The sequence below is a fragment of the Orycteropus afer genome, unplaced genomic scaffold (assembly GCF_000298275.1).
Source record: "Orycteropus afer afer isolate SDZICR_OR568_19922 unplaced genomic scaffold, OryAfe1.0 scaffold00270, whole genome shotgun sequence".
NCBI classification, from domain to species: domain Eukaryota; kingdom Metazoa; phylum Chordata; class Mammalia; order Tubulidentata; family Orycteropodidae; genus Orycteropus; species Orycteropus afer.
The window spans coordinates 939,567-965,834 of NW_006921857.1; the positions used below are offsets into that span (position 1 = coordinate 939,567).

General features: G+C 39.3%; 1 protein-coding gene across 1 annotated transcript in view; it reads left to right on the plus strand.

Annotated features, from left to right (window-relative positions):
- The window catches only part of FRAS1 (Fraser extracellular matrix complex subunit 1), a 541,721-nt gene that overhangs the window by 156,655 nt on the left and 358,798 nt on the right, over positions 1–26,268 (plus strand). Inside the window, exons 20-22 of the mRNA XM_007950381.1 lie at positions 12,872–13,024; positions 13,253–13,399; positions 25,090–25,236. Coding sequence (XP_007948572.1) covers positions 12,872–13,024; positions 13,253–13,399; positions 25,090–25,236 — 447 coding nt within the window. The remainder of the gene's footprint in view (positions 1–12,871; positions 13,025–13,252; positions 13,400–25,089; positions 25,237–26,268) is intronic.

Consider the following 26,268-nt stretch of genomic DNA (forward strand, 5'->3'; position numbering starts at 1 on the left):
GTTCCTGCAATTAGTTATATGTCGAAAGGAAGGAAAGAGGCACAAACTTTAAACAGGCAGCATGGCTCAAATTCCTTGCTTTCCAAGACGAGCTTCCTCTTGGCCTCTCCCACTTTGTTGTTCTGGCACAGTGGATAAGGCACTTGACTGCTAGCCAGATAATCAGCAGTTCAAACCCACCAGCTGCTCCACAGAAGGAAGATGGGATAATCTACTTCTGTAAAGATTTACAGGCTTGGAAATCTAATGGGGGTCACTATAAGTTGGAAATGACTCAGTGACAGTGAGTTTGGTTTTTGGCTTTTAGTATGCTCGTTGCTTCTACCAATTACCTAGCACTTGACACTGATTACTCATGTTCTCTGTGAGTGATCTTTTCAGGGTGGCACAGTGCCTAATGCACTTGACTGCTAACCAGAAGGCTGGTGGTTCAAACCCACCAGCCACTCTGCACAAGAAAGATGGGGCAATCTAATTCTGTAAAGATTTGCTACCTTGGAAACCCAGTGGGGGTCACTATGAGTCTGAATCAACTGGATGGTAGTGGGTTTGGTTTTAGCTTAACAATAGTTGACTATTCTGAGGGCTTATCATATGACAAGCACTGTGCTAATTGCTTTGAATGTACTTCATCATTTTATATTCACAGTCATCCTGCAAGATAGATACTAATGTTATCCCGTTTTACATATGAAAAATCTGAAGGGCAAAGGTAAAGGAAGTTGCTCAAGATGACAGAAGCAGGAAGTGATAGAGGCCAAGATTTGAACTTAGAGATTGTGATGCCAGAATTCACATACTTAACCATTTTGTTATCCTCCATTATGCCTACTACAATTCATTACACTCAAGAAGGGATCACAAAAGATATTTTTGATTGGTAGATTGAAAGGTGGACTGCTAGGGACTAGTATGGCAAAGGAAATGGTCTGGAGAGGCCCTCTTGGGAAGGGTTGCAAGAGCTTGCCAGTCTTGTGAAAGCTAAGGTAACTGATGTAGACTGCCAGATACTATTGTGTATTATCTTTCTTACCTGAATCAACTTTAAAGAAAAACATTAATGCATACTAAATTTTAATGACTTAAATTTTAACGTCACTCCTCATTTACTTGTAATCTTTTTTAATATGTACACACATGCATTCTTCATATTTGCAGACAGTAGCTACCTATTTCTTTTCTCTTAAATATCATTTTAATTTACATGTTCCTCATGTGTTGGCAAATACTAGAACAGTCCACATACTTGTCATTTTTAATTGCTAAGTAGCATTCCATTATGACTGTGTAACTTACTTTGCACATTTTCCTGCTATGGGCCTGGGAGATAACCAGCAGGAGATAGATGTGCTGTTTGGTCTGTGGTAGGTTAAATATGAGTTCCAGGGCTACAGCTGTGAGTAGGTCTGTTTTTCATGTTATTTTTTATAGTAATAATCAAGTGTTTATGGCCCTTGTTAATTTTTAAAGCATTTTCTCACCTATCTTTTCATTTGATCATCCCAAGAACCCTTCCTACAGAAGTGGGAAAGCTAGACCTTACAGTTTCTGTTTTGTTGACCAGAAAATGAAGAGCTCAATGCAGGGCCTAATTAGCACATAGATAGTGATGGAGAAATATTGAGTAAAATGAATGACTCAAATCTGGTGTTTTAGTGCCTCTCCTAACCATATTCTAATATATCATTTGGTAATTACGTTAGGAATCTTTCCTCTTAGTGTAGTCCATATGTTGGTTCTTTTCACCTCCCTCTTCTTTCTGGTCCTGTTCTTCTGTATATATATTTTTCACTTGTATCTTTTTTTTTTTTTTTTTTTTCTAGCTCTTGCTCCTTTGTTTTCTTTATCATCATCATCATCTTCTTCTTCTTTTGTTTTTTGGTAATACACTTTCTTTTCTAATTTGTCATCTTGTCACCCTATTTTCTATTGCTTGAACTATGAATTGCATGTTCAGTCTCTCTCCGGAACTTCCAATGATTATATCTTCCCTGTTCTCTTGGTTTGTGTTTTATTAAAGAGACCACATTATCTGCTGAAAGAAGATTGAATATTTCAAGGCATTTCTTTTCTTTGAACTTTCTTTGCTAGAATAAATAAATAAATAATATGACCTGTACTTAAATTTGAGGCCTTCCTAAATTTAAAAGAAGAAAATAGAAGTTTTCTCCTTCAGGTAACTTTTGCTAAACAAATACCCTACCTAACCTTAATAATGACAAAATACCTTGCTTGCAAGCTTTCAACTCGACAAGTCTCCCAGTGGAGTCAGGATTGCTGTTTGGCTTCTTAAGAACTACAGGCTAGGGCCTAAATTGCAGAAAAAGTGTTCAAAGGTCTATACAAAAAGAAAACAGCTGCATTTGGAGTCATAGATTATTATTCAATACTAAAGATAGCAAAACTGCTAAGGCTACACTTTCCTACTTTTATTAATATACATATGTAAATCCAGTGGCTTACTCATAACAGGTAAAAATAGTGACTTACAAGCAAATATGATCATGAGTAGTGAAGTCAGTATGGTTGGGCCCACTAGAGATAAATACTCATGTTGTTGTTAGATGCTGCTGAGTCAGTTCAGACTCACAACAAGCTCACGTGTTACAGAGTAGAACTGCTCCATAGGGTTTTCTTGCCATAACTGTAACAGGAGTAAGGATGACGAGACTTAGTCTCACTTACTTTGGACATGTTATGAAGATGGACCAATCCCTGGAGAAGGACATAATGCTTGGCAGAAGGTCAACCAAAAAAAGAAGACCCTAAATGGAATGGATTAACTCAGTGGCTGCAACAAAGGGCTCGACCATACTATTGTAAGGATACTGCAGGACCAGGCAATGTTACATTCTGTTATGCATAGGGTTGCTATGAGTTGGAACTGACTCGAGGGCACCTAACAGCATTCTTAATGGAAGTAGATCACTAGGCTTTTTCTTCTGTGGTATTGCTGGGTGATTGCTAATACCTACTGAGCACTTCCTGTGTGCCAGTTGTTCACATTTACTGTCTCATTTAACCCTGGTGGCCAAGGCATTTGACTGCTAACCAGAAGGCTGGTGGTTCAAACCCACCAGCCACTCCTCAGAAGGAAGATGGGGCAATCTACTTCCGTAGTGATACTTCAGAAACCCAAGGAGGGGTTGCTATGAGTTGGGTCCGACTCGATGGCACATAACAACAACAACAATGATTCTGTGAAGTCAATCCTGTGATTAACAGTGGTGGTGTTACGTGTCACCAAGTTAGTTATGACTCATAGACACCCTGTGTACAACAGAACAAAACCCTGCCCTGGTCCTGCACCATTCTCATAATTGTTGCTATGTTTGAGCCTATTTTGCAGCCACTGTGTCAATTCATCTCAGTGAGTGTTTTCCTCTTTCTCACTGACCCTGTACTTTATTGGGCATGATGTCCTTTTCCAGGAACTGGTCCCTTCTGATAACATGTCTAAAGTTATAGGTGTGACTGATTCAATTATACCCCTCTCTCCTGTTGTACATAGGGTCCCTATGAGTCGGAACTGACTCGACGACACCTCATAACAACAACCCCTGAGGTCAGCTAAACAATCTTTCTGGCAGGACCTGCCCCCATCTGAGTTAAGCTGTTAGGGAGGTGTGGTCGGAAGCCTTCATCAAAGATACTTCAATCAGAAAATTCCAAAGTTTTAGAGGTTGTCTCTCAGGGACTACTGACAAAGACAAAATTCTTTGGTTAAAGTTAATTGTAAACGGCACACTCCCTATCCCTATTCCACATTCTAATCACTGCCACATCTTGTAAATTCTACCTTTGCATTGACTCTAGGTTGTATTATCTTTTCTCTCTTTCCAGCTTACTTATCCTAGATAATAGCCTCAGATTGGTTGGTCGGTTGGTTGGTTGTTCCCGAAAAGGCTATTCTCTACCAAGGCTCTCCCCATTCCTTCTCAAGAGGAGGATAACTCTTCTTGACGATCATCTTTGATTTTAAAAGCATTCTCTTTAATAATCTTTTACTGGCTTTTCATTGCCTACTATGTCAAGTATAAATTTTTCAGCCCAGTTTTCAAGACCCTGGATCTCTCTTAGATCCTGAGCGAATATCCAAAACTTTAGTCATGCTGAATACCTTCCTTCCCCAAAACTACCTCCTGTGTGATTTTTCATTGCTCTTTCCTTCTAAGTAGGATACCCTCAGCCAGCACTGTTTGCAAGAATCAAATAAGCATACAAGGTGAGATCCCCTTGACCTTTGAATAATCTATTTTCCGGTCCTCTTTTGACTCCTGTCACATTTTAGGTTTGGGTTTCTTTGACACTTACATCATTGCCATCACTTAATGAACATCTTTAGGAAGAGTCTGAGTTGATTCATTGCTTTGTCCTCCAGAGTACCTTCGGTAGTGCTTCATAGACTTTTCATAAATGTTTGCTGAAGTGAACCATTTTCTATCTTTGGAGGTAAACCAACAGTAAGAGAGAAAATGATGAGAGGCTGGGTACACAGTGTCAAGATACGTGGATGGAAGTGGTGCCCATACCCCATTGCTGGCAGCTAGAGCTTGCACCAAGACTGACAGGAAAGCTTTGCTTTTACACTTGAACCTTCTGCTCACCCCCTCCTTCTTAAAATGGTCTGTTTCCTTGTCTCCTACTGCAGCTTCTCAACACATTGGTGTTTGTCATCACCAGGTAGAAATCACTGAAAAGATTAACATTTGTCTAATCTGGGTTTTTTTGTTTTTTTGTTTTTTTAAGTGTAAAACAATAGGCACAGATACTGAAAAAAAAATGAAAGTTTTTGTTTGCTTGTCTGGTTGGTTGGTTTTGTTTTGTTTGTTTCAGAGTTCTTTTTTTCCCCCCCTTAACTAACTCAGAGCTTCCAACAAAAAGATCACATGATTTATAAGAGCTTGTAGGTGGAATGGGACCAAAGTAACATGATCAAAAGGGAAAGATAGAATACTTCTTTCTCTTCTGCCATCTGTGTGTTATTTCCTGGTTTCCTTCTGTACTTATCTTTCAGAATAGAACTCCATGAATTTTAAAAGAGGAATCAGAATTCATATTCTATGCACTTTAAGGGGCTTGAGTTTCGGCATGAAATCATTTCTTTTTCACCTGATAAGAAACAGCTACGTGTGCTGATTATTTCAACCACTTCTGAATGCATCTAATGTGGTTACATTAAGAACCTAATCGACTGACAGGACATTATTAAAAATATTACTGTGTGTTTAAATTTGTGTTTATAGGTCATTATTTATCAGCTAAGGAGTCACTGCCCCATAAAACCAACATCCAAAGCCATTGCTTCAACAGTATATGTTTACTTTAATATCTTTAAGCTTTTTTGACTTTGTTCCAAAGATGTGAAATAAGTCATTTTGCTACCATGTGCTTCCATCCATCATGATGTGGGTAATCTGCACTGATCCTCGAAGCAGAGCCTTTGTGATTTGAAGAAAGCATCACACAGTGATGACCATATGCAATTTCCCTGCAGCTCCAGAGTTACATACTAGAATTACAGCTGCTGAGTCAAATATTAATTTTTTTTTATCTATTTAAAATTTTACTATGACTGCATGCTGTGCATATTTAGAAAACAAATGGAATTTTCTTCTTGCTTAAGAACAAGAAATGTATTTATTTCAGCTAGAGCTAATACTCTATTTCCAGACTCCCTTGTAATATGTTCATTAATTTGCTTGTTTAAAGTGGTAGCTCACTGGGTTTATTAGCAAGCAAGCACATATACAAACAACTGGAATTCCATCTGCGCTCCCCCCCAACACACACACATATTATACAGTGGTTATTTGAAACAGGCTAAACATAAATGTATCCTTGGTCTACTTTCTTTGTTGCTCTTGTTGTTGTTGTTGTTATGTGCCGTTGAGTCTAACCCGACTCGTAGCTACCCCTCCTTGGGTTTCCAAGGCAGTATCACTAAGAAAGTAGATTGCCCCATCTTCCTTCCGAGGAGTGGCTGGTGGATTTGAACCATCAGCCTTCTGGTTAGCAGTCAAGTGCCTTAGGCACTATGCTACCAGAGCTCCGTGAGTCTCATATTTAAAGATTCTTCACTGTAATTGAAATAATCACAAATAAGAATTTATTTACAGAGCAACAATAGAAAGAATCTAGCAGCTAGCCTCAAGAGTAAGCACTGTTTTTAAGTGTTTAAAGAAAGCACACACAGCATTTAGACATATTTGAGGTCAGCCTTCTTTTCTTTGATTATAGGCAGGAAGGTCAGATGTAGATGCTTTACCCCACAAATGCAGCTTTTAGGAAGGGACGTTAATCCTTGCAGAAGCTGCTAGACTGGTGGGTTGAATACTCAGTTCCTCTAGTTTAGTAAGTGCCATCCTGGTACAAATTAAATGGTGACAATATAATGTTCCTCTAGTGCATCCTGTGAAATTGTTCCAAATATCATCTGTGGGGCGGAAAGGAGTGGAAGAGGGAAAGGAAGATTATAGGGGAGTTCATTCTGTGGTGTGTTGGTCTACCTGAAGAAGACTGCTGTTTTAAAGGCATAATTTCTGACAGTGGTACTTTGACAGTGTGGGTCCAGCAGAGAGCTGAATTCAGATTTGTTAGTGGTTACCACCTACCAAGAAACATGCAAGAATTGCCTCCAAATCAGCTTAGTTCTTAGAAAGTATGCCCACAGATTTAATGTGAATGAAGTGACTGGTGTCCTAGTAGTTCCCAGAGCTACATGGATGCCTCCTGCAGTGCCTGGAGTTGGGGCTCACACCACCTCTTAATAATGTTTAGATTATATCATTAATACATTTGGTTGGCCATGGGGATCTTTCTCTCTTCCTTTTCTTAAATTGTAACTAACATACCAAAAAACCAAACTCACTGCCATTGACTCAGATCCAACACATAGCAACCGCTCCTTGGGTTTCTGAGGCAGTATAACTACGGAAGTATATCGCCCAATCTTCCTTCCGAAGAGTGGCTGGTAGGTCTGAACCACCAGCCATCTGGTTAGCGGTCAAATGCCTTAGACACTACACTACCAGAACTCCTAAGCAGTTGTAAATTGTCTCACACACAGCCAAGCAGTGCCTTTTTTCTCTTGGCCTAAAGTAGATTTTAAAAAACAGCTAATGTAACCCAGGTTAACCCTTTCAAGAGCCTCTACCCTTCTCTACAATTTCCTAGTATTTAGGTTTGTTTGTTTTCAACAGATACTTAGGGGCTACCCACTATGTAGGTCCCCAGGTAGGGCAAGCAGTTTGTGATTGACTGCTAATCTAAAGGTTGGTGGTTTGAACCCAACCAGTGGTACCACAGAAAAAGGGTCTGGCAGTCTGCTTCCCTAAAGATTAAAGCCAAATAACCCCTCCAGAGCAGTTCTACTCCATAACACTTGGGGTCGCCATGAGTGAGAATTGACTCAACAACAATGGCAAAGAAAGCACTGTGAACTGATTTAGCAAAATTCTTTTTTTTGCCTTTCTTTTTCCCTCATATGTTAAATGGGCATGATAACATTGCCTATTTCATCTTTTCAAGTGAGATAATGCGTTTAAAATAATGAGGTCAGTGCCTGATATGTATTAAGAGCTCAATAGATATACGCTGTAATAGTAATATGAATTTTACTCTTTTGATATTGTCTCTTAAGAAATAATTTGAAATATAAAGATTTATGCACAAAGATATTTATCATGATTCTAATTAAAAATGAAGAAAATTGGAATTAAATCTTCTAAGAAAAAATGGTTTTGGGTTTTCATTTGTTTGTTTGTATGTTTGTTTATTCATATTTTTGGAACATTATCCAGCCTGTAAAAATGATGTTTGCCAAGAGTGCCTAATGACATGTAGAAATTTTGATGGTATTGAGTGAAAAAAATACTACATGACATTTAATATATTCTTATCTTTGTAATATCTCTGTTATAAAATTGTATAGAAAACAGAATAAATGAAAAAAAAATGTTAATGTTAGTAGTGATTGACTCTGAAAGGCACACTTTGAGGTGATTTTTATGTTTATTTATTCACTATAAAATATTTTTCATGTTTTCTACCATGAATTACCTTTTAGTCAGAAAAATAACCCCTAAGATCCCTCTTTGAGCGTCACTTGGCCCCTCTCTCATGTAGATCACAGTAGCTCCATGGGCTTGAGCCTGCAGCATGCTTGCAGCTGTTGCCCAGTGGGACTGGCCACTTGTAACCTGTCATGACTGAGCCTGATAGTCTGCCCTGGGGAACTGTACTTTCCTGGTGTTAAGTCACAATACTGGTATTAATCCTCAAGTCCTTGTGGCTCTGATTTTTGGCTTCTTTCCTTGCACATCATTACTCATTTTGAGGTCTCTTAAGGAATCCTGTCCTACACAGAGACTTTGACTTTGAGCCTCTGAGACAGAGGTTTTAGGAATTTTTTATTCTTTTCTGCTTGGTTTAACAAAAATCAGTCAACTAACCTTCAGAGTAGGATTTCATAGTGTATCTCTTGGGCACTTGTACATGACAGAGTTGGGAAGGGACGTTTGCATGAATGGATTAACATGGGTCTCCCCCAGACTGTTGCTTTGGAAAAAAAATCTATTCAAGCGATTGGATGGTCAGTAAGACTTTTTACAACATAGAATGAATATAGGTCGTAAACCAGTAAGAGAGAGTCCAGCTTTCCAAATTCAGGTACAGTCTCCTTGTGTCAGGTAAAACCATAAGTATCTTGGATAAATGTGATGCCGAGGGCAACCTACAGTTGATTGTTTTATATTTTTCAAGTGTCATTTATTGACTTCTCCTTCCCCTCTGGGTACTAACTCCATCATGCTATGTGATATGTCTAGGATTCATCTGATGCATTATTATGGCTTTACAAGGAACTGGGGGAGAAGCAGAGGCTTGGAGTAATTTCAGTCTCTGCAATTCTTGAACACTTTGTTGTTGTTATGTGCTATCGAGTCGGACCCAACTCATAGCGACCCCTCCTGGCAGTATCACTACGGAAGTAGATTGCCTAATCTTCCTTCCAACCAAGGAGTTGCTGGTGGGTTTTAACCTCCAGCCTCCTGGTTAGCAGTCAAGTGCCTTAGGCACTATGCTACCAGAGCTCCCCTTGAATACTTTTGGGTATCTATATTCCAAAATGAGATCTAAATAGCCATGTCTAGTTTAAAATTTTCAGGGAAGGAAACTTGATTAAAAGAATGGAAGAAGTTGAGAGTTGGAGGAATGCCTACATTTATCACACAGTTAGAGGCAGAGAAAGAGGATCCGATAAAGAGCAGTAGAAGAAAGTAGACTACAGGAGGGTCGAACTTCAAATAGGAGGGGTGGTCAACAGTACATTGTGTTGTAGAGGTTTCGAATAGGCTAAGCAATTAGTAGAAACCATAGCTATGGTTACTGAGAGGCCATCAGAGATGTTTTCAAGAGCAGTACCACAATCATATTATGGAGGTTGAAGGCAGATTACAGTGTGGTGAGGTTGAGAGGCAAGGAAGTTGGGTGAAGGGAACACAAGAGATGGGGTAGTTGTATAGAAAAGCTTTTGGAGGTAGATAAAGCAGAGCATATTTGAATGTTGAGGTCAAGAAGATAGTGAAAAGAGATGGGGATAAAATGTGGGATAACGTTGAGAACTGGATCAAGAATATGGATGGAAAAATTAACCATTTCATCCTGTGAGATGGAAGGAATCAAAGGTGCTCATGCTTGATGTTCTGAGTGAAGTAGAAGATGAGATTACTTGTGAGGGTGTGGGGAGTCTCTGGGTGGTGCAAATGGTAACGTGCTCAGCTGTTAACCAAAATGTTGGAGGTTTAAGTCCACCTGAGGTACCTTGGAAGAAAGGTGTGGGGATCTGTTTTTAAAAAAATCAGCCACTGAAAACCCTACTGAGCACAAGCTCTGCTCTGACACACATGGGGTCACCATGTGTCAGAGTTGACTCAGTAGCTTTTTTTTTTTTTTTTTTTTTTGGTGAGGGTGTAGAGGTTGGGCAGAGTAGGGTTACTGACTAGAGAAGAGTGGCAAACAGTTAAAGCTGCTGCAGTGAGTGTGGGAGGGAAGGTTGGTAACCTAACTGAAGCTTCTTTAAAAAGTAATTAACACACATTACACTCCTCATTTAAATAGCTTCTAGAGATCCCCAAGATCAGACAGATCCATAAATATTTATTTATTGTGCCCACATAGTACTCCAGAGATCTGCTTACTTTCTCTTCAAAGCATCCCCTTGGTGAATATTCTTTTTCATTTCTCTAATTGCATAGCAGAGAAAAGTTCAGTTAAATGCATGCAGTCCTCAGAGTACTGAACACCTGCAGAACTTGTTTATACATGCCCAAGCCCAGAACGCTCTGTAAGCACTTACTATAAAGAGGAAAAAACTATGACTCTTCAAGTAATGAAACTTTGAATCATGAGTTGTTCCCAAGTTTCCAATCTGAATGTTTAAGTTCTTCTGAAGCTTTCTGGATCTCTGTTTTGCACCCGTAGGATTGTTCACCTGACACTGTGGGGAGGATATAGGGAAAAGAGAGCTCAGTGCCTGGCATTCTGTGGAATTTATATACCAAACCATGGGAGGAAGAGTTTCCTTATTGTATTTTTCTTAATACAATCAGAGTTTCTTTTATAATTCCCTGAACAGCTATAATGAGGATTAATTTAGGTTTTAGGATATCATGAATTATTACTAATATTGACAAAAGCCTGCTTATAATTTGAAACTCTCAAAGTTCAGAGAAAGGTCAGGGGCTATTAGTTTACAGGCTGCTCCTCGGAAGGAAGGTTAGGCAATCCTACTTCTGTAGTGATACTGCCTCGGAAACCCAAGGAGGGGTCGCTATGAGTCGGGGCGACTCGCCGGCAAACAACAACAACAACAGAGGAGTCAGCACTTATGAGAAAACACTTTTAGCTCAACTCCTGGGGTGGCTGTAAAGCAGCACTTAGAACTGGTTCCTTCTGGTTTGGCCACCTGCTGCAAATTTGCATTTCCACCATAAGAATCACCTGAGGATCTGGTTAAACTATAGATCCTGATTCAGTATATCTGGAGTGGAAATGCAAATTGTCAGCAGGGGGCAAAACTTGAATGAACCTGTTTGAAGCCCTGTGGTAAAGGTCCTAGGAAGGTTTCCTATGTATGTAAGTGAGTGCTGGGCTTAGGTATGAGATCAGCTTCTTGTACAAGGAACACATCTCAGATGATCAGCAATTAAGAAAGTGTATCACTGAAGGTAGAGAAATAAAGTCCTATTTTAACAGAGTTTACAGGGAAGCAATTTGCTTTATTGACGTGGATTTTTTTTTAGTGAGAACATTGCTAGAAATCACAATCTCGAACTACAAGGCCTCAAGATGAAACAAGACATAGCTGGTCTCTGGGTGGAGAATTACTGATTGCTGTTGATTCCAACTTATGGTGAGCGTATGTGTGGCTGAGTAGAATTGTGCTCCATAGAGTTTTCAATGGCTGGCGTTTTGGAAGTAGATCACTGGGCCTTCCTTCCAAGGTGCCTCTGGGTGGACTTGAACCTCCAGCCTTTTGGTTAGCAGCTGAGTGCATGCATTGACCATTTGTATTGTCCAGGAACTCCTGGGTGGAGAATTAGCAAGTGCAAACGAGTGCTTTAAATCCCACAGAGGAAGATAGAAAGGCCTCTTAACGAGAACTCTTTCTTTTCTTTTCCAAGGTCTTTATTCATTTTTCATTTTGTAGGGTAATTTAGGACTTGTGGGTTTTCTTCCTCTTTGGGGATGGAGGATGGTAGATGGAACTTGAAGGGTAATTACCAGTTAAAGGCAGACCAGAGGAAGTTTTTAACTGCAATAGGAGCTGAATAACATAGAGTCATTTAATTAAAGAATGACTTTTACGTGTAAGAACAAGAGACAGTGATGTCCATACAAGATAATTTGTTATACAGTTGATTCTCTGTATCTACAAGTTCCCCATCTGCAAATTCAGCCACTGTGGATTGAAAATATTTGGGGGTAAACAGTAGTGAAGTGGTCAGAGGAATCCCTCCAGAGCTAAGCGGGAACATAAAGGGCTATTTCCAGAGCATATACGTTGTATTAGGTATTATAAGTAATCTAGAGATGATTTAAAGTATACGGAAAGGATGTGCATAGGTTATGTGCAAATACTACACATTTTATGTTAGGGACTTGAGCATCCATGGATTTTGGTATTCATGGGGATCCTGGAACCAATGCTCAGTAGATATTAAGGGATGAATATATAGCTTTAATCACAATGGAACTACAGAGCTTCTGTGAACAATGTATTGGGCAGTAAAAATGACTTGACAACTTATAACTCCCCTTCATGCTTCTAGTTTACCACTAGTTAAAGACTAAAATTTTCCACCTATCCAACCCAATTACCTACTAGTTCTAATACCTCCCTACAAAAGGCTGAAACTGGTATTCTGACTCTCGAAAGCCAAGTTTGCTGAGAAGGAGCCACTTGGAGGGCCTTGATCATAGCAGAAGATCTGTGAATAGAACCAGTCTGTATTCTAGTTCTTGCAGCTTTTGTGGGAAATGTTGATAGTATGGGTAGTACTGTTTCTGTTGCTCTGATACTTCTCTCTATACCTCTGGCAAGTATCTATCACATGCTTGAAGGCTGTTCAATTGGTAAGGGATGAAATCTCAATCCCTGTGCTGGGCCTGACTGTTTGCTGAAAACCTCAAACACTCAATTTGTACAGGTCCCAAGCTTCTACTTTACTGACATACACTGCCTTTGGATTACTTTCCGGCTGTCTCTGCTGCATTGTTGGTAATTGAATCCATTCCCTCATTGGTATAGTGATTAGACTTTGTGCTCACAAGCACTGACGCCTTCTGTGTGCTCCTCTGCCCTTTCCAGACTGCCATCCTCTGTGTCAGCACTGTGCAGCTGATCTCCACAGCACTGGGAGCGTGTGCCTGCGGTGTCAGAATGCCCGCTACCTGCTGCTAGCAGACCACTGTGTTTCTGACTGCCCCTCTGGATACTATGTGGAAAAAGGAGCTTGTAAAAGTGAGTAAGTGCTGGACTCAGGAGCTGAAGGTGTCTCATGAGGTTCTCTCTGGGGCTGTAGCTGAGAAGCCTTGACCTTCTCGAGAGAGACATGAGATAGAAAGCATACTATGGGAATATGACCCACACCAGCTAATGTTCTGAGTGTTGGGGCCTTTATTAGTGGTATTTGGGATGCTGCTTTGGAAGGGAGTCTGGCTTGACAGGTTTTGTCTTTTCCCTCTGCAGGATGTCACTCCTCCTGCAGAACCTGCCAGGGCAGAGGACCCTTCTCCTGCTCCTCATGTGACACCAACCTGGTTCTGTCACACATTGGCACCTGCACCACCAGCTGCTTTCCTGGGCACTATCTGGATGACAATCATGCTTGCCAGCGTAGGTTTTTGTTTTTTTTTTAGGTGAAAATGTTTTTAATTTATTGTTGAAACTGAACCTTTTTTATGTTTTTGGTGAAAATATACACAACAAAACATACAGCCGTTCGACATTTTTACACATAGAGTTCTACAATAGGGTGCAGTGCTCAAGAAACACATTATTTATTGAGCTAAATCATTGTTTAATTTAAATATGACTTCGTAGGATAGTCTTGGCTCAAGGTTCAAAAGTTGTTTCGCAGCAATAGATTTGGAGGTCTCTCCAGTCTTAATGTATACAGTAAGTCTAGTTTCCAATAAGAATTTGAAGTTCTTTTCCCCACTTTTTAAGAATCATGGTGGCACAATGGTTAAAAGTAGTCATCTGCTAACCAAAAGGTCAGCAGTTCAAACCCACTAGCTTCTCTATAAGAGAGAGATAAGGCACTCTGACTGCTTCTGTAAAGATTTACAGCCTTGGGTTCTATAGATTCTATAGGGTTCTATGGGAAGGAGCTGTGGTAATACATTTGGCTACTAACCAAAGAGTTGGTAGTTTGAACACAGCAGCTGCTCTGTGGGAGAAGGATTACAGCCTTGGAAATCCTGTGAGAATCACTGTGAGTCAGAATCAACCCAATGGCAGTGAGATTGGAGTTTGAAACCCTATGGGACAATTCTACTCTGTCTTATAGAGTCATTATGAGTTGAAGCCGACTCAATAGCTTTGGTTTCCACAATTTTCTTCCTTTTGATCAAGAGTCGTCTATTGGGTCCCTAATCAAAACAGCCAGTAAAGATATCCAGGCACCATCCATTTCTTCTGGTATCATGGCAAGACAGGTAGTAATTGAGGGAGGCAATTAGACCTACAAACCATTTCCTTCTTCATTTACTGGTCCTCCTCCTCTGGTTGTTTCAAACAAATAGAGACTAGTTGCTGTATGTTGGATGACCATTCACAAAAAGCTACAGATTTTATTTTTAACTTTTTTTGTGATTTGAGTGAAGGTTTATAGAGCAAACTGGTTTTCCACTGAACATTTTGTTTCATGGCATTGATTACAGTCCTCACAATGTAACAGCGCTCTTTCTACTTCTTCCCTGTGTTTACTGTTTCCATTCATTTTTCCTTCCTATCCCTTCCTACCTTCTGAGCTTTATCCCTGGGCAAAAGCTGCTCTTTGATCTTGTATAGGTAATTTGTCTAAGGATTTCATACCCTTCTAGTATTACTGTTCACCTTATAGGCCTGCCTATTGTCTAAGGAGCTCTGGTGGCAAAGAGCTTAAAGCATTCAGATGTTAACCAAAAGGTCAGTGGTTCAAACACACCAACTGCTGCATGGGAGAAATATGAGGCAGTTTACTTCTGTAAAGATTTACAGCCTTACAAACCCTGTGGGGCAGTTCTACTCTGTCCTAAAGTATGGACAAATAGATTGGCTGAAATTGGAGCCCCTAAGATGAGTTCAGTTCCAGGCTTGAGGGGTGACTAAGGACCAATGTTTCAAGGATTCCACCAGTCTCTATCAGACCAGTAAGCCTGCTTTTTTAGGGTGTGTGTGTGTGTGTGTGTGTGAGTGAAATTAACTTTCATTCCACACATTTTTCACCTACTCTATTGAGGACCTCTTATTGTGATCCCTTAATGCCCATTGGCAGTGGTAGCTGTGCATCATCTAGGTCTTGTGGTCTCAGAGTTGGGGAGTCTGAGGTTCACATTGTCTGTTAGTCCTTTGCACTATTTGTTTCCATTTGTCTTTGATTTTCTTCATTCTTTTTCCACATTGGATGGAGAGCAGACTTTTTTCTCTCTTTTCCTGCTCTTCTGGGATCATCAAAGGAAATGTGAAGCTCTTGATTCCATATTCTCACCTGGTAGCCTTTATTTTATTTAGAGGAAGAAAACTAATCTACAAAGGCAAAAAAGATGTTTTTACCAGTAAACTAGTTGCCATCAAGTTGACTCTGACTCATGACAAACCCATGTATGTTTGAACAGAACTAGGCTCCATAAGATTTTTTTAATTTTTTAATTTTTTTTTATTTTAAGAGTTTGTCTTACATTCAATGCTACATGTACATTTACAGCCTTGGAAATCCTGTGAGAATCACTGTGAGTTTCACTCCCCATTTACCATGCCAAACCCTAACCCAGTCTCCTCCCCTCTCTGCCCAGTAACCCTCCCCTGTACTCCTCATACTTCTGTTTGTCCTGCATTTCCTCAGTGTGAATGTTGCCCCTGTGATGCCCATGATCTATTGCTCTAAGGGATGTATTATCATATAGTATGTGGGTGCATTATCCTGGGTTGAGTGATGTGCATGTACATCTTGTTAACTATTGGGCTGAGAGCCAGCCACTGGGAGTGAGTTTTATTCCAGGCGCAGAATGTATTCCAGGGCCATAGTGTTCGGGGTCTCATCAGACTCCATGTGACCAGTAATTCTGGTCATTGTTGAGTTTTTGGATTTTGTTCCACATTTTTCCTCCCACTCTATCCAGGATCTCCAGATTTGATCCTTTCCTGAGTGGGTGGCTTTGGTAGCTGGGCACCATCTAGTTCTTCTGGTCTCAAGGGCCATCGTGTCCTAGGGCTGATTGTTTCCAAGTGCCCTTGTTTTTTTGCACTCTTCTTTGCTTCTAACACTAGGAGACCATTAGCTGCATCTTAGATGGCTGCTTGAAAGCTTTTAATACCCCAGTCTCTACTCACCAATGTAGGATGCGAAACAAGGCTTTTATGTATTTTGTTGTGCCAATTGAATCTGATGTCCCCCAGTACTATGTCCGAGGGTGGTAGATCTATTAGATTTTTCTCCCATAGTGTCTGGGTGTCTGTGAGGGATTACTCTGTGTCTGTCTTCTATTGTTTCTGTAAGGCTTGCAGGTATTTTGTATCACTGGTGTCTGTGCAAGATTAGCCTCAGCTGAATCTATCTTTGGTCTAGAGTATCCTCCTGTTCACTGACTCCAATCTGATCCTCTCAGGTGTTTATGTGTATCTCTGTGGCCTGGTGTTTGGTGTTAATGGTAATGCAGTATTGTGGACATATTGGTTGGTATTAACATCTATCGTCTATCTCTTATGTGTACAATTCAGTGTCCTCCCATTTCCTAATGTTATCATGGTGGTCACAGATCTTTCCATATATCCCTCCCCTTACCCATGTCAGTGTGTGGGTCCCAACTGGCCCAAAATTAATCCCTCCCCTTGCCTCCCCATCCCTCCCCATCACAGTAACCTACAAAGTGAGTTCCCTTTCCAAGCAAACCCTTCTTTGTCTTTTTACAGTGATGGGCTCATACAGTACTTGTCTTTCTGCAATTGACTTATTTCACTGAGCATAATGTCCTCCAGGTTCATCCACGTTGTGAGATGATTCTCATATTCCTCATTGTTCTTTAATGAGCATGGTATTCCATTGTGTGCATGTACCATAATTTGGTTATCCACTCATCCATTGATGGACATTTAGGTTGTTTCCATCTACTTACTATAATAAATTGTGCTGCGATGAATATAGGTGTACATATGTCTTTCCATGCACTGTCTCTCACCTCTTTAGGCTATATTCCTAGTAATGGAATTGCTGGTCAAATGGTATTTCTATTTTCAGTTTTTTAAGGAAATGCCATTCCATATGCCACGATGGTTGTACCCTTTTACAATCCCACCATCAGTGCACAAGAGTTCTAGTCTCTCTGCAACCTCACCATCATTTGTTATTTTCTGACCTGTTGAACTTGGCTATTATTGCTGGGATGAGATGATTTCTTATCGTTGTTGTGATTTGCATCTCTCTAATGATTGATCGTGAGCAATTTTTCATGTGTTTGTTGGCTGCCAATATATCTTCTTTGGTGAAGTATCTATTCAAGTCTTTTGCCCATTTGTGAATTAGGTTATTTGTCTTTTTGGTGTTGAGGTGTTGAAGTTTTCTATAGATTTTGGAGATAAGACCTTTATCAGATATGTCACAGGCAAATATTTTCTCCCAATCTGTAGGTTCTCTTTTTACCCTTTTGACGAAGTCTTTTGATGTACATAAGAAATTAATTTATAAAAGGTCCCAGTCATCTATCTTCTCTTCTACCTCCTGTGCATTATGGATTATGCTTGATAGTCTTTTATGCCATAAATTAGGGCTCCCAGATTTGCCCCTATTTTATCTTTGATGGATTTTATAGGTTTGTGTTTTACATTTAAGTCTTTGATCCAGCTTGAGTTTGTTTTTGTGTATGGGGTGAGGTATGGGTCTTGTTTCATTTATCTGCAAATGGATATCCAGTTTTGCCAGCACCATTTGTTGAAGAGGCTGTTTCTTCCCTATTTAATGGGTTTTGGACCTTTGTCAAAGATCAGTTGTCCATAGATGGATGGGTCTATATCTGGACTTTCCATTCTGTTCCATTGGCCTATCTGTCTATCATTATACCAATACCATGCTGTTTTGACTACTGTGGCTGTATAGTAGTTATTAAGATCCAGGAGTGTGAGACCTCCCACTTTCTTCGTCTTCTTCAGAACTGTTCTGCTTATCTGAGGTCTCTTTCCTTTTCATATGAAGTTAGTAATTGGTTTTTCCATGTCCTTAAAAAATTTTGTTGGAATCTGGATCGGGATTGTGTGAAATGTGTAGATTGCTTTAGGTAGTATTGACATTTTCACAATATTCAGCCTACCTATCCATGAACAAGGTAGGTGCTTCCATTATGTACTGCCTTTGTTGTCTCTTGTAGCAGTGTTTTGTAGTTTTCTTTGTATAAGTCTTTTGTGCCTCTGGTAAGGTTTATTCCTAGATATTTTATCTTTTTAGTAGCTTTGTATATGGTATTGGTTCTCTTATTTCTTTATCAGAGGACATTTTGTTGGTGTGGAGGAATCCAACTGATTTTTGTATGTTGACCTTGTACCCTGCCACTTTTCTGAATCTCTCTATTAGTTTCAGTGTTTTTTTTTTTTTTTTTTTTTTTTTTTTTTTTATTGAGCTCCTTGGGTTTTCTATGTACAGGATCATATTTTCTGCAACAGAGATAGTTTTAGTTCCTCTTTGCCAATTTATATGCCTTTTATTTCTCTTTCTTGCCTTATTGCCCTGCCCAGGACTTCCAGTACAATGTTAAATAGAAGTGGTGATAGAGGGCATGCCTGTCTGGTTCCTGTTCATAAGGGGAATGCATTGAGTCTTTCTCCATTAATAATGATGTTGGCCATTGGCATTGCATATATGCCCTTTATTATGTTAAGGAATTTCCCTTCTATCCCTATTTGCTGAGAGTTCTGAACAGGATTGGGTGTTAGATTTTATCAAATGCCTTTTCTGCATGGATTGATATAATCGTATGGTTCTTTTGTTTTTTTATGTGATGGATTACATTGATTGTTTTTCTGATGTTGAACCACCCTTGTAAACCTCGTATGAATCCCAGTTGGTCAGAGTGTATTAATTTTTTGATATGTTGTTGGATTCTTTTGGCTAGGATTTTGTTAAAGATTTTTGCATCCTCCGTAGGGTTTTTAATGGCTGATTTGTCAGACATAAATCACCAGGCCTTTCTTTGGAGGTGCCTCTGAGAAGACTAGAACTTTCAGCCTTTTGGTTAGTGACTGAGTGTGTTAACCATTTGCACCATCCAGGGACTTTATGATGCCATTAGCAAGCTACAGCTCAGATATCTGCCTAATTCAAGTACTAGAGTAAGGGAGTCTGCAAATACCAGCTCTGTGATCTTAAGCAGATCATTGAACTTCTCTAAATAAAGGTATTAGTCTATTTCATCTTAGGGTTTCTTTCATTAATCCAGTTCCATAATCTATGGAGAGAATTCAGTGCTTTCTTCTGCACAATCAGTAACCTAAGTACTTCTCCAGATTTAATTTGTTTCAACCAGGGCTTCAAAACAGTTCATTCTGGTTCAAACTCCTGATGAGAATTTAGATTTCCACTCAAGATGTACTAGATCTGAATCTACAGTTTAATGAGAACCCCAGGTGATTCTTGTAGATCCCTAGGTGATTCTTATATAGATTCTAATTCTGCATATCTGAGATAGAAATACAAATGTTCAGCAGGAGGTTAAACCAGAATGAACTGATTCCAAGCCCTGGTTTCAACATGTATTTTTTGAATACTCATTATCTGTAAGGCTTTACCTGCTGCAAAGCATTTGGTTTCTGCCCAAAGTATAGTCATTTTGTCTTGCATGAGAATTACTTACAGAAATATATTATTTCTCAAATGTAAGGAAGAGTATTATTAATTACTATGAGCCAGGCACAAACAAAGAGTTAGGATAAATTAGAGAAAGGGTAAATCTGGGTGAAAAAATTAGGAACTCTTCATGGATGAGGGGACATTTATGATAAGCTGATGTAACTCACTTTATTTTAATCACTAAAGTGTCATTTGCAAAAAAAAAAAAAAAAATGTTATGTTTTCTCCTTTTGAAAATGACAGCTAACAAATACAGAGCTGATATTTCAATTTTATGTTGTAGGAAGTATCATGTTGAAGGAATTTTGAGTAGTAGTTAGGAGAGTAGGAGAGCTCTGGTAGTGTAGTGCCTAAGGCATTTGATTTGACTGCTAACCAGAAGGCTGGAGGTTCACACCCACCAGCCACTCCTCAGAAGGAAGATTGGGAAATCTGCTTCCATAGTGATACCACCTCAGAAACCCAACGACGGGTTGCTGTGAGTCGGATTTGACTCGATGGCATTAAGTTTGGTTTTTGGTTTTTAGGAGAGTAGTTTCTTAAGTCAGGTGACTTAAGTTCTGATCATAATTATCAGTTACCAACTTTGGTGACGAGGAGCTGGTGGCACAGTGCCTAAGGCATTTGGTTGCTAACCAGAAGGTTGGTGATTCAAACCCACCAGCTGCTCTGTGGAAGGAAGATGGAGCAACTACTTCCATGAAGATTTACCATCTCAGAAACCCAATGGAGTTCACTATGAGTCAGAATTGACTCAATGGCAATGAGTTTGGTTTTTTTGGTTTTAATGTCATGGTGACCTCCAAAAATAAAAAAAGGAAAAAACTAAACAAATAAACTCACTGACGTCGAGTTGTTTCCGACTCGTAGTGACCCCTCCATGGATTTCCGAGGTAATATCTCTATGGAAGTACACTGCTCAAACTTCCTTCTGAGGAATGGCTGGTAGGTTTGAAGCACCAGCCTTCTGCTTAGCAGTCAAGTGCCTTAGGTACTATGCCAACCTCTATGCCTCAGTTTCTTTATCTGTAAAAGGGGAGTTATAATAATACCCATAATCTAATGTTGTTATAATTAGCACAGATTCTAACAGAGAACATGTTCTCAGTATAGATTAGCTTTGATGATCATCACCATCTGGAATATGAGGCAAAAGAAAACAGTAAAAGATATTTATATTTTATAGACAAGTAGCTATTACTTTTAGTTCATTGAGATGCTTACAAAGATTTTCATTTGAAGTAAAGTTGTATGGAACTCACTGTCTTGCATCATCTGCTGAGATACCAGAGATAAAAACATTTTCTGGACCAATGGGAAGATTTATTTACTTTTGTTACAAAAACTGTGTTTGGTATATGCCAACTGTCTGCCAGAATCTGTCGATTCTGTAATACAAGAGATGTGAATGAAATAACTTCATGTTCTATTCAAGAACAAGAGAGTGGTCGTGGAGAAATGGTGACTTAGATTTATGAGGCTCTTCACAGCAGTAGAATCACAAAAATAAAAGTTCAAAAGAAAAAATAGCATCTTTGATATGGAGTATAGGTGACAAAACTGCACAACATTGAAATATTTCTCTTCTGGGAAGCTTTTGCCCTGGTACAAATTCTACCATCCAAATAGAATTCCATAGAATATTTCAGTTGACTTTGGAATCTCCTATTTTTAGTCTTTTTCTAAAGTTCGAGTTTCATTCTTTCTAAAATTGGATAAAATATACCCCTAGCTTGGAATATTTGAGTTTCTAGTATGTAAAAATATATAATTTTTAAATCAGCAATGCCCCTTTCTAGTGCTCATCATTGTAGAAATTATACAGTAAAGGATTTTGAGGATATGCAGTCAGAAATAGTAGGAAGCATTGATGACCATGCTATAGAAGAAAGTTGTCTTCTGAAAAGATGCTGTTGTTTTGAATTTTTAAAAGGAACTGACATGGTAGATCCACACTTTGGTTACAGAAATTTCTAGCCATTACGTATCTTAACTGACTTATCAATTTTAGGGGTGACCAATTAAGGAAAGAACTTGGAAAAAGAGATGATAAATAAGGTTATCGGTACTTGAAACCACAGTACTTTGGGGTTAGAGGAGAGCTCAAAGTTATCCAAGCCAACCTTGTATATGATGCAAGGATTCTTTCTCATTCTCCCTTACAGACATATGCTGAGGAGAAAGGAAACCATTTCCTTTGTTGGGGACTGTAGTTGTTTGACAGTTCTTTCTGAACAGCTCTAGAATTTCTTTCAGGAACAACACAGAATTAAGTTTTCTCCCTTAGTCACATGATTACCTTCAGATGTTTTAAATTAACTGTAATTCTCCCCCACCTGGACTTATCTGTTCCAGGCAGATCTGGAAGTAATAGAGTATTTAAGCAGAAATGGATGATCTCTCATACCTACAGTAGAAAATAGGCCTGTTTCAAAAGAAGAGTGGACTCAGTCACCTGTAGGTCCCTTCCTGCTCTGTGAATGAGTAATGTATATCTTTGCTTTCTTCACTGGTTTCAGGTCCATTCACCACCCTCTGCACTATCCTCTTGGCATTCTCCATGGGGACAGTGACCTTAGAGAACTGTACCTGATACTCCAGTAGCAATCACAACTACATACTTTACAATAGCATTAATACTTTGTGTGATCTTAATAATTTTTTTTTTTTTTTTTTGGAGGGCTAGAACTGGTAGGGATAGCCGGAAGGCAGAACTGGTAGGGACAGCAGGGAGGTGGCAGCAGATGGCTTTGGGAGGGCTGGAACTGGTAGGGAAGGCCAGGAAGTGGGAGTGGAGCAGTTTGGAACAGCTTAAGGGAGATGAACTCGTCTGTCACTTTGTCATCTTGTGGTGGCTGGTGTGTTGCTGGAAGGCTGGAGGCTGTGCCACCAGTGTTTCAAGTGCCAATACGGTTAGCCATGTTGGACAGGTTTCAGCAGAACTTCCAGCCTAGGATAGACTTGGAAGAAGGAAGAGGCCATCCATTTCTGAACGAATTGGCTGGTGAAAACCTTATGAATAGCAGTGAAACATTGTCTGACATATTACTGAAAAATAGCCCTGAAACATTGTCTGATATAGTGCCAGAGGATGAGCCCCTCAGGTTGGAAGGCATTCAAAATACGATTAGGAAAGAGCTGCCTCCTCAGAATAGAGCCAACCTGATGATGTGGATGGAGTAAAGCTTTCAGGACCTCCTTTTGTTGATGTGGCACAACTCAAGAAAGAAGAAACAGCTGCAAATATCTGTTAATAATCAGAACATGGAATGTATGAAGTATGAATCTAAGAAATTTGGAAGGTGTCAAAAATGAAATGGAATGCATAAAGATTAATATCTTATGCATTAGTGAGTTGAAATGGACCAGTTTTGGGCATTTTGAATCAGACAACCATATGATCTTCTCTGCCAGGAATGACAAATTGAAGAGGAATGACGTGGCATTCATCATCACAAAGAATATTTCAAGATCTATCCTAAAGTACAATGCCGTCAGTGACAGGATAATATCCATACACCTATGAGGAAGACCACTTAATATTACTCTTTTAGAATTTACACACCAACCACTAAAGCCAAAGATGAGGAAATTGAAGATTTTTACCAACTTCTGCAGTCTGATCAACCAAACATGCAATCAAGATTTGTTAATTATCACTGGTGACTGGAATGCAAAAGTTGGAAACAAAGAAGAATCATTGATAGTTGGAAAATATGGCCTTGGTGATAGAAAAGACATCAGAGATCACGTGATAGAATTTTGTAAGACCAACGACTTATTCATTGCAAATACCTTTTTTCAACAACACAAATGGTAGCTATACACATGGACTTCACCAGATGGAGTACACAGGAATCAGATTGACTACATCTGTGGCAAGAGCCTATGGAGAAGCACAATATCTTCAACCAAAACAAGGCCAGGAGCTGATTATGGAACAGACTATCAACTGCTTATGTTCAAGTTCAACTTGAAACTGAAGACAATTAAAACAAGTCCACAAGAGCCAAAATATGACTTTAATTTTATCCCTCCTAAATTAGGAGACCATCTAAAGAAGAGATTTGATGCATTGAACACCAATGACCAAAAACCAGAAGAACTGTGGAATGATATCAAGAACAGCATCCATAAAGAAAGCAAGAGGTCATTAAAAAGAAAAGAAAGGAAGAAAAGACCAAAGTGGATGTCAGGGGAGATTCTCAAACTTACTCTTGAAGAGAGAGTAGTTAAAGCCAATGGAAGAAATGATGAAAGAAAAGAGCTGAACAGAAGATTGCAAAGAACAGCTCCAAAAGGCAAAGTAAAGTATTATAATGAAATTAACAAAGACCTGGAATTAGAAAAGCAAAGAGGAAATACACACTTAGCATTTCTCAAGCTAAATGAACTGAAGAAAAAATTCAAGTCTCAAATTGCAATACTGGCTTTAACTACTCTCCCTTCAAGAGTAAGTTTCAGAGTCTCTTGTGACATTCCTTTTTGGTCTTTTCTTCCTGTGTTATTAATGACCTTTTGCTTTCTTCATAGATGATGTTCTTGATGTCACCCCACAAGTCATCTGGGCTTTAGTCACTGGTGTTCAATGCATCAATTCTGTTCATCAGATGGTCTCTAAATTCAGGTGGGATGTACTCAAAGTCATATTTTGGCTCCTGTGAACTTGTGTTAATTGTCTTCAGCTTCATCTTGAACTTGCATGTGAGCAATAGATGGTCTGTTCCACAGTCAGCTCCTGGCCTTGTTTTGACTGATGATATTGAGCTTCTTCATCACTACTTTCCACAGATGTAGCCGATTTGATTTGTGTATATACCATCTGGAAAGGTCTGTGTGTATAGTTGTCATTTATGTTGAAAAAAGGTTATTTGCAACAAACTGACAAATGAGTGGTGGCATTACCAGGTATTAGGTAAGATGGAAACATAACCAGATTTGGGAATCATCCCTGAATGCCTGAATTAAGTGGCTGCTAAGAATGACAAATGGACAAACCAATAAACCAGGCCACCTTTAAGTCCTTTATATCTTAAAATATGGGATTCCCTGAGCTCTACAAGAAAAAAAAAAGTTGGAGGCTAATTTTAATCTTGGCGTTACACAAAAGTCTGAGTTTACAGCAGAGTGTAGGGGGACTTGATTCCTTACAAAAGAAATAATATTCAACTAAAACTCTGAAGCATAATTCCAGAGGTCTTGGATTAAGTAAGTATGCATCCTCTTGCTGAATCACAGGGCAGTTTGAATGAAGGCTTTCCATCTTGGCCTTATAATTTATCTTCTCTGGAGAATAAGATTACCCTGTTTTTATTTTTGAAAATAATGATATTTCCTGTGTGTGTTCATCACAGGGGAGGGTTATGAGCCATAATTAAAGAACAGGTTGGTGCAGGGCTTTGTTCCTTTGCAGCATCTGTCTATGTTTGATCGGTGCTTTGCTATTTGCAATTGTAATCACTTGGTCATTCTTTCCCTATCTGTTTAGCATGCGACACACATTGTCGAAGCTGTGATTCACAGGCCAGCTGTACCTCCTGCCAAGATCCAGGCAAGGTCCTGCTCTTTGGGGAATGTCAGTATGAGAGCTGTGCACCACAGTACTATCTTGACTTCTCCACCAAGATATGCAAAGGTAAAACTCTTCCTAAATTGTGTAAGGATTCTTTTATTCATTCATATCCCTTTGCTGTATATATCCACTGATATAATGGGAAAATGTCATGCATTATATGTTTGGACTTCTCTATGATGATAGCAGGAAGTTATGATGTGTGTATATATGAAGCAAAGAGCACCTACTGTGTGTAAGGCATTGTGTTATTGTTTTTGTTTGTTGCTGTTGAGTTGCCTCCAACTCATAGTGATGTTATATAATAGAGCAAAGTGTTGCCCAGTCCTGTGCCATCTTCATGATCATTGGTATGCTTAAATCTATTGTTGCAGCTATTCTGTCAATCCATCTCATTGAAGGTTTCTCTAGTTTCCTCTGGCTCTTTGCTTTACCAAACTTGATGTCTTTTTCTAGTGATTGATCTTTCTGATGACATTTTCAAAGTGTATTAGCCAAAGTCTCGCCATACTCCCTTCTCCATGTTGCTAGGATGCTGGGAGCTAAACACTTGGTATCTCAAATACCAGCAGGTTCAACCACAGTGCACAGGTTTCAGCAGAGCTTCCAAACTGAGACAGACTTAGAAGAAGGGCCTGGCAAGCTACTTCTAAAAATTAGCCAATGAATCTGATACTCTTGGGGTTGCTATGGTTGGAATGAACTCAACAATAAAACTCAACCAATGAAAACCTTATGGATAGTGTGTTACGTATTGGTAACTAGACCAGTGGTGGCACACTGGAAACTCTCAAGTTGTGTTTAGCCAAAGGACATGTTTTGTTTGGCCCACCTACTATTCAAGTGTTTCAAATATTTTAATGATTTGCCTTTTATTTTATTTATTTTATTTTATTTTTTTATTTTTTTTAATTTTATTTTGATTTGGGTGAAGATTTACAGAGTAAATTCACTTTTCATACAGCAGTTCACATAACTTTGTCTCAAGTCATTGACCCAAATTTACAATGCAACAGCTCCCCTCCCACTTCCTCCCCATAGTTACCTCTTCCCAGTGTCCATCCCTCCATACTCTTCTGTGCCCTGAGCTGTCTC